Source organism: Pelodiscus sinensis, chromosome 2 (genome assembly GCF_049634645.1).
Source record: "Pelodiscus sinensis isolate JC-2024 chromosome 2, ASM4963464v1, whole genome shotgun sequence".
In the NCBI taxonomy this organism is placed as follows: Eukaryota; Metazoa; Chordata; order Testudines; family Trionychidae; genus Pelodiscus; species Pelodiscus sinensis.
The window spans coordinates 70647163-70663935 of record NC_134712.1 but is presented as its reverse complement, the minus strand read 5'-3'; the positions used below and the strand labels follow the sequence as shown (position 1 = coordinate 70663935).

General features: G+C 43.0%; 1 protein-coding gene across 24 annotated transcripts in view; it reads left to right on the top strand.

Annotated features, from left to right (window-relative positions):
- DTNA (dystrobrevin alpha) overlaps window positions 1-16773 on the top strand; it is a 343774-nt gene that overhangs the window by 312079 nt on the left and 14922 nt on the right. For 21 of the 24 annotated variants that reach the window (XM_075920737.1, XM_075920736.1, XM_025180859.2 and 18 more), the window contains 4 exons: window positions 5998-6157; window positions 10023-10112; window positions 10687-10855; window positions 11354-11486. In XM_075920737.1, the coding sequence (XP_075776852.1) occupies window positions 5998-6157; window positions 10023-10112; window positions 10687-10855; window positions 11354-11486 (552 nt within the window). Of the gene's footprint in view, window positions 1-5997; window positions 6158-10022; window positions 10113-10686; window positions 10856-11353; window positions 11487-14557; window positions 14607-16773 lie in introns of all 24 variants that reach the window. The other 3 variants (XM_075920739.1, XM_075920738.1, XM_075920740.1) reach the window with 1 other exon arrangement.

Sequence of the window (16773 nt, the reverse complement as noted above, 5' to 3'; positions counted from 1 at the left end):
CCTAAAGTTTCTCATGCCCTGCAAAAGTCTTGTTCCAGAAAAGTAAATTTACAGTTAACAGTGCATTATTTACCATGCATTCTAGGTCAGCATAGTAATTATAGGATATACTTTAAAATGTTGAGCTTAGCTCTTCTTTGAGCATATGTCCCTACAAGTGTTTCACCATAAGATGTGCATCAACCATGCACTCTTGATCCAAGACTGCAAAGTAGTGCTCCTGAGCAGAATACCACTCCATGCTCCACACAAGGGGATATAGGCAGGCACTATGTTGCCACCAGTCAGTTCTTTCATAGCCACCTGTGGCTCAAGACATGCATCTTTGCTGTTAGCTATTTCAGCTTCCCACTTTTTCCCACCTTTTGAAATTATTCATTATTTTTGTTCCTTAGCTATTTACTTAACTTTATTTTTGTGCTCTTGTGGGGGAGAGGGAGCCCCTCTATTTCTGGACCTTTGTGCTACAGCACAGTTTGTTATTCCTAAGATCCCGGTATTCAGGCTCTGCCAGCCTTGCCACAGGTCTTTTCCCCCCAGTGATGGACATTCAAGTTCCATGTGATGTTTGGGGGAGTCTCCCAAAAACCCTCAGGCTATGTCTACATTGCCCCCCCTTGCGCAAAAAATGTAAATGAGGCAAAGCGTGGAATATCGCCTTGCCTCATTTGCATAATTAATGAGGCTCTGGTTTTGCACAAAAAACCCTTCTTGCGCAAGAGCCATTCTTCCTCTTTTTTCAGGAAGAATGGCTCTTGCACAAGAGGGGAGTTTTGCACAAAAGCCTCTTGCGCAAAAACAGATTCTCATTAATTTTGCAAATGAGGCAAGGCGATATTCCACGCTTCACCTCATTTGCATATTTCTTTTGCGCAAGAGGGGGCAGCGTAGACATAGCCTCAAAGTTCAAGGTCTGTCTGGAATTTAAGAGTAGGCCCAAAAAAATAAGGAGGCTAAACTATGCCTCTTAATGAAATATTCCCTAGATCCAGTGTGATCCACTTCATTGGCCACAACATCACAGGACGCTTTAGTCACCCATCTAGCTTCATCTATGACCATGGATATACCTCAAAAAGGAATAAACATACCTCTTCCACCAAAGAAATGAAGAAAAGGGGGTATGTCACCCCATAAAGACTCATTCTCAGGAAACCTCACCTCTATTAAAGCGTAAGGGAGGAGCTCTAACTTAGTCTGGGAGCAAGGTGTTGGTACCATGTCAGAAGCCTTGTCTAGGTAAGCATTTTACCAGACGACCTACCACAGCAGCACTGCCTGATTTTTCCATGGCACTGTGACACACCTAGGCTGTGTCCAGACTCAAGGGTTTTATCGAAAAAAGTAGCCTTTTTTCGAAAAAACTTCACCTGCGTCTAGACTACAGCCGTGTTCTTTCGAAATTAAATTGAAAGAACACAGCTTTTTTTTTGACGACGGAAAACCTCATTTCACGAGGAAGAACGCCTTTTTTCGAAAGTGCTCTTTCGAAAAAAGGCGTTCTTGAATGCAAACATGGCTTTTTTGAAAGAGGGATCCCCTCTATTTCTGGACCTTTGTGCTAGAGCACAGTTTGTTATTCCTAAGATCCTGGTACTTTCGAAAGTACTGCTTGCAGTCTAGACGCTCTTTTTCGAAAGAGGCTTGCAGTCTAGACGTAGCCCTAGAGTCACTATGCATCCCTCAGAACTGGCTTCTTACTCAAGATCTGAAGTCAGACAGAAGCTTGCATAAATTTCAGTCCTGCAGCAGTCGCTATCTCACTGGTTCACAATTTCATCTCTGATACCAACTCAAGCCTGAGATGTAAGCTATCAAAGCCATCTGGCTCCTTCCAGGTTTCTGCCCTCTGAAAAGTTACATTTCTGATTAGCTTGAATCGCCATAGCTGCGGAGATCTGTCAGAGCTCCCTCGGTGGTACTGCCAAGGCGCTTGTGGACTGAAACATAACTCCCGCCCCCACTGGTCATGATGCCTGAAGCATCAGCACTTAGCTCAGGAAAAGATTTCTCCAACTCTGAAATCTCAGTACAGAAATCCATCCTAGTAACATACCATCCAACTCTGAGGAGTCCCTCTTCTGAAGAGGATCCTAAACCATCTATCAGGCACTGTAGTCCCAGGGAGTATGACTGTTAGGGACCCTTTTACTGTGCCTCTCAATGCGGTTACTGGCATCTTTGGAGCCAGTTTGGTGATCAGCTGTATAGGATGTCGAGAAGCGATTACAGGCTCACACCAGTACCACCCTTATGTGCAGAGTCATTAAGACTCTGGAACTGGTGCAGTTTCCATTGCATAGACGTATCAGCAGTCAGTCTACCAAGCCTTCAAAATACAATTGCAGACTCCCTGAGCAAATGCTTCTGATGCAACCATGAATAGTAGCTCAGAGACTCCAGACCTCAGCCCCACTACAAGTAGGTCTCTTTGCCATCCCAAATAATTCCAAATTTCATCTGACTTGCTCCCAGGGAGATTACAGCCTCAGTTCCCTGGGATTATCATTTGTAGAAAAAATGAAGGGCCAGCCTGTTTTTAAGCAACCTATATCTAAGTGGGTATCAGGTTATTTGTATTCGGCTACACATTAACAGTATGTTCCACTAGAGCTCAATAAACATCTGTGGCTCTGCTGCAGGACTGTGACTTGGGCTTCAGTTCATACATTTGCCAAGCATTATGCCATCCTATCTGCTTCCAGAGATGGCACTTCCTCTGGTGATTTAGTTCTGCAAACTGTGTCTTGACTTAGCACCCCAGTACCCACTTCCACTGTGAATTACTGCTTGGGAGTCTCTTAAAGGGTACGTCTACACTAGCCCCCTAGTTTGAACTAGGGAGGCTAATGAGGGTGACCGAAATTGCTAATGAAGCGCGGGATTTAAATATCCCGCACTAGATTAGCATATTCCCGGCCGGTCGCCATTTTGGAAACTGACTAGCTCGAAGTAACTCCCCACGTCTACACGCAGCAGAGAAGCAGGATTCCGAGATAAACCCCTTAGTTCGAATTAACTGTTAAACCTCATTCCACGAGGAGTAACAGTTAATTCAAATTAAGGGGTTTATTTAAATCCCATGCTTCATTACCAATTTCGGTCGCCCTCATTAGCCTCCTAGTTCGAACTGGGGCTAGTGTAGACGTACCCTTACAGTAGGGCATCCACAGGGACACGTTCTCGGAGGAGGGGGGTTACTTATCTAACAACAACTTAAGTTTTTCATGATGTTTTTATCCCTCTGGGTGCTCCATTTTCCACCCTCCTTCCCCTCTGCTGAAAAGGGGATTGAGTGGCATTGGACTTGTGCCTACCTGTGTCCCTCATTTGGAGCATAGAGTGTATGGTTCTGCCCTGGTGAGACTTTGCAGTCTTCAACCAAGAGTGCACAGGTGCATGCACATCATATGGTGTAGCTACAGTAGAGCAATCATAGGGAAAAAAAACATCTAGAAGATCTATAGTTACTTACTGTAAGGTAAGTATGCTGTCCTTTCTTGTATTCCCCATGAGAATAAATGCTAGAAAAGGAATGCCTGACAATGTCCATCTTTTTAGTAATAGAAATGTAGCCGTGTTAGTCTGGTCTAGCTGAAACAAAAAACAGGACTAGGTAGCACTTTAAAGACAACAAGATGGTTTACTAGGTGATGAGCTTTCGTGGGTCTGGCCCACGAAAGCTCATCACCTAATAAACCATCTTGTTAGTCTTCAAAGTGCTGCCTAGTCCTGTTTTTTGTTCCATCTTTTTAAGGATTTAAGGGACAAACCACATGCCCATCGTGTGATTTTAGAGTTCTAAAGTGTGACTAATTGGACAGTATTTGTATAAATTGCACTTTCTTCAACTTCCTTGAGAGCTCTTGTTGTTTTTCTGTTCTTCCTTCATCTCCCAGTGAATGGGAGGGAAACAGAACATGGAAAAGTACAACATGGAACTATGGACAATATCTACTTAGTAGAGAAGTAGAGGCAACATGGAGGCAGTTTGCTGCTGTCTGGTGTTTTGTCTGATCTGTCCTTGGCATGGGGCATGTGGAGTTTACAGAATCACCAGGCTACTCTAAATTCTGCCAGCTGGTACCAAGTCCCTAGGTCCCCACAGCTGAAAACTCCCCTGCTCTGGCAGAATTTTCAGCTGGCCAGAACCAGCTACTTTCATGTGATTTTGCCCCATGAGAATGAGACAGGAGGGGTCAGAAAGCAGAACATCATCAGTTCCTGGGCATTCAGATTTCCCCTCGTTATTATTTAAATGTCCTAAACATTTTTACTCCAAAAGAAAATATTAAAATTACACTTGCCATTCGCCTATCAGAAATGAGTGTCTCGCATAAATGTAACTTTCCCTTACAAAGTCCTGCTTCAAGCCTCTCAGATAACTACTTTAGCCAAGCTCCTTATAGTCAAAAACACACCTTTTGTTTCAGCTTCCATAGCATTCTTTTTCAGCAGTGACACTGTCCCCCTTTAAAAAAAAAAAAAAAAGTATCTTGATCAATTTGTTGGAGGTTCACTGGGTTTAATGACGTTTCTCCTCTTCCAATCACTAAGACCCATTACAGTAGGTGCAAGGTAGGCATGGTTACCAGCCAAAATCTAGAAGACATAAGTTGGTTTACAAATCTAGAAAAAGAAAACTAGACCAGCTTTATAAGGGATTGTTGCTGCTTTTTTTGGCATGCAGTTATCAATATCTGATCTTTGTCTCTGAGGAATCAGTCACCAGAACATTGAAGGCATGTGACACTGAAGAAGCTAAGGAATCCAAATGAATTTTCTTAATTGATTGATTGTTACTATAGGTCCAAATAAATTAGAGGGGAACCTCACTATAAATAATGTTATTTCCCACTGTAAACTAATGCACATGCGCACTGGTTCCTATTATGTGGCAATCATGTTACCTTAGTCATAAGCCTCTGCTGAACCCCAGTTCTTAATCAAGCTACCTAATGTGAGATTTGATTTTGGTTTGTTTGGCTCTTTTTCTTATGTTGACATATATTTCCAGGAACTGTCACACAGTAAAAGAAAAGTGCATTAATCCCTTGGTATCACTCACCTAGCTCTGCTTTTAAAAATTATGATTCTTCAACATATGCTTGAATTTTGGTTTAAATGATACTAACTTTGAGGTGCTAACAGCATGACATTTTATATGACTGGTGGGAAAACATTTTAACTTCCAGCCACTAGACCTATAACAAGAATTTAAATTGCTTAGCTGAAGAGAACTATGGGAGAAGCTAAGTATATCCTATGGCCGCATTTCTCAAAGTGTGGGTCCTGACCCTCTGCGGGCTTGCAAGCAACTTATAGGGGGGTCACAATATCACAAAGTTTGAGAACCCCTGTCCTAAGGGATGAGTAATTTGAGAGTGAATGATTTAGGGGTGGCTTAAATAGCTTGCCCACCAAGGAGAAAAGCACAAATCTGTACTATTTGTTGTGAGGGTACAATTATATTTCACTTACAGGTTTAATTTACATTCCAAAACTTTATTGCATGGGTAGTTTTTTGTAACAGTGGTAGAGGTATAAGGGCATGAATTTGATCAGTAATATAGAATTATTACATCCTCAGGAGTAGCTTCAACACCTTACCAAGACTAAAAGCTGTTCTAGTGCTAGCATCCTTCTGCTTCCCACAGAATGTATGAATATAGCCAACAGAGGCCCAGATCTTGATATTTCTTGTCTTTAAATCTTTCTTTAAATTTTAATATCCAACCCAGCCTCCCATCTTTCAGGGTGCCCTTCTAATCTCTCTTTCTTACATACTACATTTTTACTGTGGGTTGCCCTCACTGTTTCCTAACAAGAAGTTGGGTGTAATGTCAACTGACTTAATATTCCCCCATTTTTCTGCATAACTGCATGATATCAGCTGAGGTTTCACTCAACTAAGCTAAGGAATGGAATGAAGATGATAACAGCTTGAGTGTTTTTTCTTGTAAAGACATATTTAACCAAATTGTTCTTTTTTTCCAGACTCAAGGGGCAGGCTCCCCTCGTTCTTCACCCAGTCACACTATCAGCCGGCCTATTCCTATGCCCATCAGGTCTGCATCTGCCTGCTCCACCCCAACCCATACACCTCAGGACTCTCTGACAGGCGTGGGAGGAGATGTGCAGGAAGCTTTTGCACAAAGTAAGTTGCATTGTTAAGTTATTTCTGGTGATACAGAGAACATATCCAAGTGTCACATAGGAAACTGAGGTATGGGGAGATATGACTTGCACTAGGTCACCCTGCTATCCAGTGAACAATCCAGGAACACAACCCAGAGCTCTTGAACCCTATTTCAGTGCTCTATCCAGTGCAACTCAGTCTGTTTGCCAGCAAATAGAGACTTGTTATTGACCATTGCATGCTGGTTCAACAAGCTGGAGGTTTGGGGGTGAGGGATATGGAATGGAGATAAGCATTGTGCTATTTCTCCTATGAACTGTAAACTTTTCCATTGTGTCTAAAGCTGTTCATCAAATTGCAAAAGGATGGAAGAGCCATCCTTCGCTGACTGATAGTGACCTGAACATGAAAATACAGGCAGTCCCTGGGTTACATACAAGATAGGGACTGTAGGTTTGTTCTTAAGTTGAATTTGTATGTAAGTTGGAACTGGTACATATTGTACCCCAGGTGTCCCCAATTCAGCCACTGCTGAAACTGACCAGCGGCTGACTACAGGAAGCCCGAGGCAGAGCTGCTTTGCCCCAGGCTTCCTGGAATCAGCCGCTGATCAGTTTCAGCAGCAGCTGACTTGGGGACACCTGGGGTAGAGCAGCTGGGGTGCTGCCGGGTTGGTCCCGCCGCGCCAAGGGTCAGCGCTACCAGACCAACCCAGCAGCGCCCCAGCTGCTCTGTCCCAGGCGTCCAGATTCAGCCGCTGTTGAAACTGACTAGCAGCGGCTGAATCGGACACGCTTGGGGCAGAGCAGCTGGAGTGCCGCCGGGTTGGTCTGGTAGCGCCGACCCTTGGCGCGGCGGGACCAACCCGGCAGCCCCCCAGCTGCTCTACCCCAGGCGTCCTGATTCAGCCGCTGCTGAAACTGACCAGCGGCGAGAAAAGCCTGGTTTGCTGGGGGGGCGCACTAGCTGCGCTCCCCCCCCCCCAGCAGACCAGGGAGACGCGGAGCAGCTTTTCTCGCCGCGGAGGACATAGGCAGCGGGACCGCCGTGGCACATCACAGCGGTCTGCTGGGCGGGGGCGCAGCTAGTGCGGGGTTCCTTCACCCCGTTCGTAAGTAGGGATCCAACGTAAGTCAGATCCACGTAACCTGGGGACTGCCTATATTCCTTCCCCTGCTGAATTACTCTCTTTCTCTAATGCTTGCATCCCTGCAATAATTTTTTTTCCTTTCCTTGAAGGCAAAGGGCCAATTTCTGCTCTCAATTGCACCATTGAAACTCATAATGTCAGTGGACTTCCCTCCCCCAGATATACTCTGCTGTAACAGAGAACATAATTTGCCTTCATGGGGTCAGTTCTGCCCTCCCTTGCAGTGTCCTTTGATTACAATGGGAGTTGCATCCATGAATTTGATGATAAGATTTAGCCCTAAGTGCAAACGAAGTTTTCTCTTTAAAGAGCTAGTTAATTCTCATATTAAACCCCATGCAGCTAGAGGATTGTTCCTTGTCCCTTGTCCCATGGCACCAGGTTGCTTAATGTGTATTCTGTGAGAAGGGAACAGATAGCATGAAATTTTCCTCTTTCAGCCTAAAAAACATGAGAAAGAGATACAGACATAGCCAACCAACCATTCTCTTAAAGAGTGGTTTATTTCAGAACTTGGGACAACGAGAGGGAATTTAGTAGTTACAATAAAATACCTATAAATAATACATGGTGTGCCTCTGAAACTGCTTTTAGTTATAGCAATGTGTTCTGCGAACGTGAAATGGCAATGTAAAAGCATATTCTCATATGTACAGTGATCTAAGGATGATAAATTTAGATTAATCAATCGAATATTCAATGTAATTTGCATTGACTGTTCGATTAGTTAAGGGTGCCTCCTCCTTTGAAAAGTGGCAGTCTCCTGCTGGCCCCGTGCTCCCTGCTTTTGAAATGTACAAGAGTCCCAGGAGGGCTCTTATACATTTCAAAAGCAAAGCGTCACTGGGAGCGTGGGGCCAGCGGGGAATTGTTTGAGTCCCCAGCTTACCCCATGCTCTCCGCAGTGCTTCTGCTCTTGCTACATTTCAAAGGCGGAAGCGCCACAATTCCCCGCTGTGCCCCTGCTCCTCCTCCCCGCGGAGATGGTACTGGGGGGAACCGGCTTTTAAGCCAGCTCCCTCCATCACCAGATCCTGCTCCCCCCTTTGCTGCCTCTCTCTGTTAGACACAGCAAGGGGGGGAAGTGACTAGTTGAGTTACTAGTCAACTATCTGATAAGCATTTGCTTATTGGACAGTCAACCAGTCACTTACATCCCTACAGTGTTCACACTTTAAAAACAGCTGCCTTTGGAAGATGCAGGATTTATCCTCAGCATTTACCTTCTTCATGTTGTATAAGGCAAAACTAGGCCGTTCTTAAGAGCAACCCTTGTGTAAACACCTTCCCATGTGGAGATTATTTTTTAAGCAAACAGTTGTGCTGCCAGAGTTCTTTTAATTTGCCCATAGTGAAGGCACTCCATGAAGTAGAGCAATAGCTCTCCTATACTTTCTCTTTTTAGAGAATAAATGTAAAAGTCTGTGTAGATGTGAAGCTGAGAAGGCATTACAACTCTTCTGAGAAGTGTGTATGACAAAGAGAGGAATAGGGTCCGGAAGCTTTGAGTAACTTTCCTATAGTCATTTTCTTCAGGAGAATTCATGACTTGAGATCAACAATTTTAAAGGCTGTCAGTTTAAAAGACATTCCAGATGTGAAATTCTGCCAGCTTCTATGCATCATCCACCCTGAAGTTAGCCAGGATTTTAAAGGTTGAGTGAGTCTATTTACATATAGCTGGTTCAGCTACACTAGCATATGAGTTTGGGACTCTATGATAGCATATGCTGCAGGGAGCACCCTGTACTAGTCATCACAGCTCTGAGGATGAAGTTTTGCACTTTGTTCTCTAATAATCTTTCTTGATAGATGCTTACGGCACCATTGAGGAGTTCTGCAAGAAACAGCATCTAGATCCTCCTGTACTGGAAAGAGGGCAACAGCAGCACCTGACTGCTGATGGGAGAAGCTATAGTTTTCAGGGTGGGCAGACATTTGCTGTGAATGGGGGGATAGAAGCAAAGGGAGCTCCTCAATCTTGGGTCAGGGGCAACCAGCTCCAGGAAGGGAAGTGGGATCTTTGTGGTTCCTACTTGCTCAGCAGCTGCTGCAGCCCCTCTGAGTCCTCCTCTTGTTTCCATCCCCAGATGTGCAGGAGTTTAGGAGAGCAGACTCCTTCACCCCCAATATTCCCATACTGGTTTCCACTGTCCCCACCCCCCACAGTTCCACTGGCCCTATTGTTTTATTATTTTTTTAATGGGAGTGGATTATGGAAAATAGAAGAAGATTCCTGAGCTCCAAAAAATACCACAAAGGGGTAGGAAAGGAAAATGTATAAAAGGCCTAATCAAGTCAATCATGTTTCTTCAACAATGACCATATTTGTATAGTAAGAGTATCATTAAACAGCTGTGGAAACTTATGGGGAAATAACTTTAATCTACTCCCCTCAGACATTGTAAATGGGTGCACAGACAATTTTGTCTCTTAGCCCTGGTGTCCTAGTGTCACCACACAAATACGAGTTTGATTGTAATTAATAACAACCAAGTTTCTGGCATTATGAGTAAATGAAGTATGATGTTGAGCTGCTGCAGCTGAATGCAGTGTAAGAAAATGAAACTGTTATATGCATATAAGTTTTGCATGTGTCCCTTTGGAAAACTTGACTCCTTGAATTATTATATTGACAACTTGGTGTAAGATTAAAACTACTTTATGCTCAAAATCCTAACTTGTCCCTTAAGAAAAATCTGAGCATTGTGTGTTTTCTTTCTCCTGCCTCAGGTGCAAGGCGAAACTTAAGAAATGATTTGCTAGTGGCAGCAGATTCAATTACCAATACCATGTCTTCTCTGGTGAAAGAGCTAAACTCAGGTGCGTTAGGCTTAAAAGCATGATCACAGTATAGTCATTTAATGTATATTTAAAAACAAATAAAGTGGAGCTGAGGAAAAAAATACCTAAATGAAGTTCTGGATATTTTTGTATTTTATGGAAAGAAAACCTAAATGTGGTAATTTGGAAAGCTACAGACATCCAGATGCAATTAAAGCTTAGCATTTTTTTTTCAGAATATAACAATTTGGTGCATCTGTAAATAGCATTATATGTAATTATTTTAAAAAGGTGTTAGTAACACAACAATGCACTTCTGTTCTGATGTGCAATATCCATGCCAAACCACCTATAGTGCCTTTTAGCAATACATACAAATGTCCGCAGAGGCTCTATTATGCTGTACCACCATAGTAACAAAAGTTGGCTCTGCAGATAGATAGAGAGCATACTGCGACAGCATCCATGTTGCCTGAAACATACTGGTGTATTCATGATAGAGAGATATTAGAATTCTAAGTTGGAGAAACAGAAGAATGTTTAGCTAAATGAACCCAGGCCTACTAGGACATGTGAATTGAATTGTAGCCTAATCTACATTTGTGCCTTACAGAGATGGGCAGCGAGACAGAGAGCAATGTGGATTCTGAGTTTGGACGGACTCATTTTGATGATCTTGTTCCATCACCAACTTCTGAAAAGGCTTTCCTTGCACAAATTCATGCCCGGAAGCCAGGGTATATTCACAGTGCATCTGCCACTGGCACCCTTCGCAGTGACATGTGGGTATCCTCTCTATTTTTTAATTCGTTTTGTATTGAAATGATTATAAGAATGTGCATTTATATATTTCCCCTCAGTCATAGAACTAAGTCTAATGAGGGGTGCTCTGGGCCTATAATGAGCTCTCTAAGCTAAAGGAGTCATGGCAAAGAGTGATCAGTTGATACTCCTGATTCCAATCTGAGATTCAGGAGATTATTTTGAGTGTATTTTGAAATATCTTATTTCAAAATTTGGCACTGTCTACACAGTGCTAAGTTTCAAAATAGACCACTATTCCGACAAGTTCCTCATAGAACAAGGTTTACCAGGATGTCAGAATAGCAAGTCCATTATGTCGACTGCATTTCGAAATATTGGGCATTCTGTTAAGATGTGGAAAGTGCTATTTTGGGATACCGAAGATATCCTGAAATAGTGCTGTTGTTTAGATGTATCCTAAAGGAGGGAAGTTCTTTTAACATCTGAGGAGGCTATTTATTAATAATTGCCTTTAGGGTTACAGAAGATGGAGACCCCTATGTTAGAGCAGATGATGAGAACTATGAAAATGACTCTGTCCGCCAGCTGGAAAATGAACTCAAAATGGAAGAATATCTGAAACAAAAGCTGCAAGATGAAGCCTACCAGGTAAGAAACTAGCCCACCAATTAGTCTCCTGACTTTAAAAGATATCATGCTGCAGTAGCCCACTGTTTGCAATTTCTTGTCAATCGATGGTGCTTCCAGATTTAAAAAAATATATGCTATTCTCAACCTTCTCCCCTCTCATGCACCCCCAGATAGATAGACCACACACACACACACACACACACACACACGGTGCTCAGAAAGAACTCATCAATTGACTTGCTTAAGGGGTGCATTAACCTTCACAAGGTCATTAGCTAATCCTTCGTAATTGCCACTGCCGATCAATGTTTACCAAGCCACTCAAACAAGAATGCTTCTTATTGTAACAGTATTGCATGTTGAGCTCAGTTTTTTGTTTAATAACATTAAAGCATCTATGATGGTCTCTTCATGTTAGGGGACTAGAGCCCCTGAGCCATTGTTTTTAAAATAGGATGTTTTTATCAGAATCTGGGATGGGGGAAAGATCCTGGAGTGAGTCACATGCTATTTCGTGCTGCATCTGGTGAAATAGGACAGCGAGGACTCAGCATGAGGACTTGGCTTGTGAATAAATGACCTGGTGATTAGCAAAGGTCACTCACTCACTCCAGGCACCTGTAGCTTCAGGAGCTGCAAAGGGATTTGAGCCAACTGGCCCGGCATATTTGGACTCTCCAAGTATCTTGTCTAGTAAATGATGTGCACATTTGCATGGTGCAAGAGATCAGTGCCTGTTTTAAATTATTCTTCCTCTGGGCACCCAGATGTAAATATGATAGTAAGCCAGAGCTTAAAATGTCTATTGGCTCACATCAGGATTGCCTTTGGTTTTGAATTTCAGGTGACCATCACAATTCATACATCAATGTGTTGTACAAGATTATGGTAGCTCACAAAGTCATTTCCTTGTGACCATCTTTGAGGACACAATGACATTTTGCCATCCTTGCTGTGTAACACCTCAATATTGTGTCAGTGTTTTTACCCAAGATAACAAATGACAAAAGAGTGCAGTCCTTAGGTTTCTGTTGAGTAAGCAGAATTGCTGTTACTGAGATAGAACATGGAAAGAAATAATTTATTATTTAGCATGAACACATTTAAAATGATATCTGCTAAGCACTGTGACATCAGTAGGCTGCTGCACAGCCCCATTAACAAATACACACGTGTTTAAATTTACATGAATAGTTCTGCAATTACAATGGTATTATGCATATGCGTAAAATTGTGTGTGTGTGTGTGGCTATGTCTAGTCTGCAGGCTTCTTTCGAAAGAGGCTCTTTCGAAAGCATCTTTCGAAAGAGCCTCTTTCGAAAGATCGCGTCTAGACTGCAGGCGGATCTTTCGAAAGAGCAATCCGCTTTTTCGAAAGAGAGCACCCAGCGAGTCTGGATGCTCTCTTTCGAGGAAGCCCTATTTACATTGAAGAACGCCTTCTTTCGAAAGAGGAAATTTCGAAAGAAGGCGTTCTTCCTCGTGAAATGAGGTTTACCGCCATCGAAAGAAAAGCCGCGTTCTTTCGAAATAATTTCGAAAGAACGCGGCTTGAGTCTGGACGCAGGGGAAGTTTTTTCGGGAAAAGGCTACTTTTCCCGAAAAAACCCCTGAGTCTGGACACAGCCTGTGTGTGTGCGCTGCAGAATTACAGCCATTATTTGTGAGGCAGGAGAGAGAAATTTTGGCAGTCCCAAAATACCCTGAGAGAGACAACATGTTAAATCCTGTCCCCACTGAAGTCAATGGAAAACTTCACTGGGGTAGGATTGAGCACAGGGTGAATATTACACCTGGCTTGTTTCCAGTAGGAAAAATATATAAATTAAAAACAGAAAGGAACTTTTTCAAAAATGATTACATTGGCTGATATGAACTTTCCATAAATAAACTTAACACTTTACCTCTATGCTGTAGAGGTCTATTCAGAATTTGTTTGATAACAGAAAACAGTTGTTTGATAAAACACCAGAAAACATTTTAATTGATGTCTGTGGCCTTTAATATGCAGACCTTCAATTGTATTAGTAGCCCTTACTTACTTAAGTGGATGTCATTGGGACTACCTGGGTGAGTAATAGCTAGTAGGATGAGTAAGAATTAACAAGGTTATGTCCTTTTGAATTACTAGAACATCTAATGTGACTTTCGCTTGCTCTCTCTCCTGCTCCCTGATTTGGCTTTAATGCACAGTATTTCATTATTCAAGATCTTTTTCCATTGATGGCCTTGGATACTCTTTAAAGTCAAAGAACATAGAGCTAGCTTCATTTTTATTTTTAAAGAAAGAAGAAAATAGTCAATTTCTTTTTCAAGTGCTCCAGGGAATGGTGGTGAGAAAAACTATACAGTTTGATTCTAGTGTCTAGACATTAATACGGTATTGCTTACTGATCGGGTTCATGTACATTTCCCATTTTACCAAATAGCCTAAAATGAAAGATGACTAATTGCTCTTATAATACAACTGTCAACTGAAAATACTGGGTAAGAAAATTGCTACTACAGTACTAGGTTTACCAGATATTAAAGGTCTTCTCTGACTCACTATATGTAAAAGCAATACTTTCAGATGGACACACAGACTTACTTTTGCATAGGAGATGATGGCACAATATCTACTGTTTTTGCTTTGTATGACCTAGCAAGCTTCTGCAAATGAAACCCTGCGACACTATAGTTTAAGTGAAAGCAGATTGTCACAAAGAAAGTGCTTTTTCTGCTATGTGGCAGCAGAACACATAGAACATGTGAGTCTGTGACAAGGAACCTCAAAAGCATCTTTTTTTTCTACTTCTTCTGAAGCATGTAGCAAATAACAAATGTTATCAGGAGAAACACATTTAATGCACAAACCTAAATGCTAACACTGCTTACCCTTCCATATCTCTTAGCAGATACAGTCTTGTTATAGTCTCTTGCTGAATGTATTGTATGAGACAGTTTTCTTTAGTCTTAGTTCTGGTGTCCCTTATTTTTCTCTCTTATCACCTCTCTTCTGCATGGCTTTATTCAGAATAACACACTGGCCTGTCTGCTCACTGGCTTAACTTGTCATCTTCTTGTTTTATGTTCTTTGTTATCTACAGGTCAGTTTGCAAAGTTGAGTACAATATCCTTCTATCACTCTCCTCTCAAGTAAGTATGAACTAATATGTAACTTAATTTGTATAAGAGAAAGTTTTCAGCTGGTAACTTATAACTCAGATACACTGCACCTTCTGCTTCATGCGCATGTATGATGTTGCTGTTTCCTCCTTTGTTTATTTCCAAATATGAATTATCCAAGCATGAATTCTTTCTAAACTGCATCTAATAAGCCAACAGAAGTTTGGTCAAAGTCCTGTGGATCTCTCTCTCTCTCTTGCACACATGTGCGCACGCATGCACGCATGCACACACACACTACTTTTATTTTATTATCTTATTCTGTTATGCTGGAGGACAATTGGTCTTCTTCCCTGTCAGTGACAATGCATGAATTGACCACCAGAGAGCGAGAATGATCCAGTGATGAGGGCACTAGTCTGGAATTCAGGAGATATAGGTTCAGTTCCCTGCCCCGTGCCTCAGTTTCTCCTCTGTACTTCCTTAACTCAGAGGTATTGTGCAGATGAATACATTACAAATTGTGAGGTGCTCAGATGTTCCAGGAATGGGTGCTATATAAGTGCATAAGATAGATAGGGCTCATGTAACAAATGTCATCATCCACAGCTATCACTGAGTACCCATCGTCTCCAGTGAAGTATCAGTTGATCACTTTTGAGCTTCTCTAGTGCCCCAGTAAGATGTTAAGGAGCACTGTGCATTGCTTCTGGTGCCATATGCAGATAAGTTGTAAAACCAGTAAACTGACCCATGCCACTTCTAACAGGAGTTCAAATTATGAAACTAGGCTTTTCTTTCTGTTCCAGCCAGTGTTGATGTGCACTGTTAAGTGGCTGCCATATTTCATCACAAAGGAGGCTACATTTCAGTAATTGGCAAAGGGAAATAAAAAATAAATATGCAGTCCAAAGTCTCAGCCCTATTAAGATGGCCAACAACTAGATCAAGCAGTTGTTTTCACCCCCACTGGATATTACAGTCCATAGTACACAGATTTCACCCCTGAAATCTGGGCCAGCCCCCTCAGTTGGAATCTTCAGTCTTCTGAGTGTCCTGGTTGCTTTCAGTTTAGGTGAGTGAAGGAGAAAGGCCCGGCCTGGGGCCACTGTGTTCTGTTTTATACCATGTGCTTGGGGAGCACGAGTCCAGACATGTCTGGGGGTCTTTCTGAGGCATTGAATTGTAGCTCTCTTGCTAGACAGTGATTGTAGGGTTGTTTCACATCCCACCCAGGGGTTGGCCACCTCCCTTGATGTTTCCTCTGGAGAGCTAGTATCTGGCTGAATCCCCAACTTACAGTATGTTTTAGTGACAACCATACTACAGAATTCTCATAACTTCATATGCATTAATTGTATAAATCTATTGATAGAGAAATTGCTTTCAGCAGATCATAATCTTTCCCTTGAAACTTTACAAGACGTGCTTTACATGCAAACACAATGATGTAAAGATGAGGCAATCTGGGAGCTCCCCCAAGGTAGACAAGGTAGGGATGTTAGCTATCAGTTACTTTAGTAAATGTGTAGCTGCAACAATTTTTGTGGTTACATGGTTACTAAAATGCTACCCTCCAGGGGCGGGGCAGCTGCCAATGTGCCCCAGCCCCACTCCCAGGGGGCCCCCTGCCATCCTGCACTGCTGCCTCTGTATCCGTTTAAAAACTGGCTCCCTGGCACAGACCAGCTCCTGCCTGCTGCCCTGCACTGCTGCCTCTGATACAAAGGTAGCAGCATGGGGCGGCAGCAGCCCCTGTCCAGGGGCGGGAGGGCCCGAACTCCCAGCAAACAGAGGCTGCTCCAGCATCTGACTGCCCCCCCCCATTCTGCTGCTTCTCTGTGGGAGGCAGCAAGTGGAGGCAGGTGGCGCCACAGAGCCCCATTGAAGGTGAGTATATGATGCAATCTAAAATAGCCCCCTCAAGCAGTGGATAGAAGCCAGAGGAAGCCCATTACTTCAAGGAAATACAATATGTCCTTTGTACAGGTTGGACCTTCCTGACCGGTCCCAGATGAGGGATTTTGCTGGACCAGAGGAAGTCATTTCTGAACCCCCTGCTGCTGCCCCCCCACCGCACCCCCAGCTAGCCGCAGGCCTCCCAGCCAGCACTTCACCTCCTCCGGTCCTGCTGCGCTGCCAACCCACTGAACAGCCATCACGGCAGTGGTTCTGGGTCCCGCTGGGCAGCCATGTG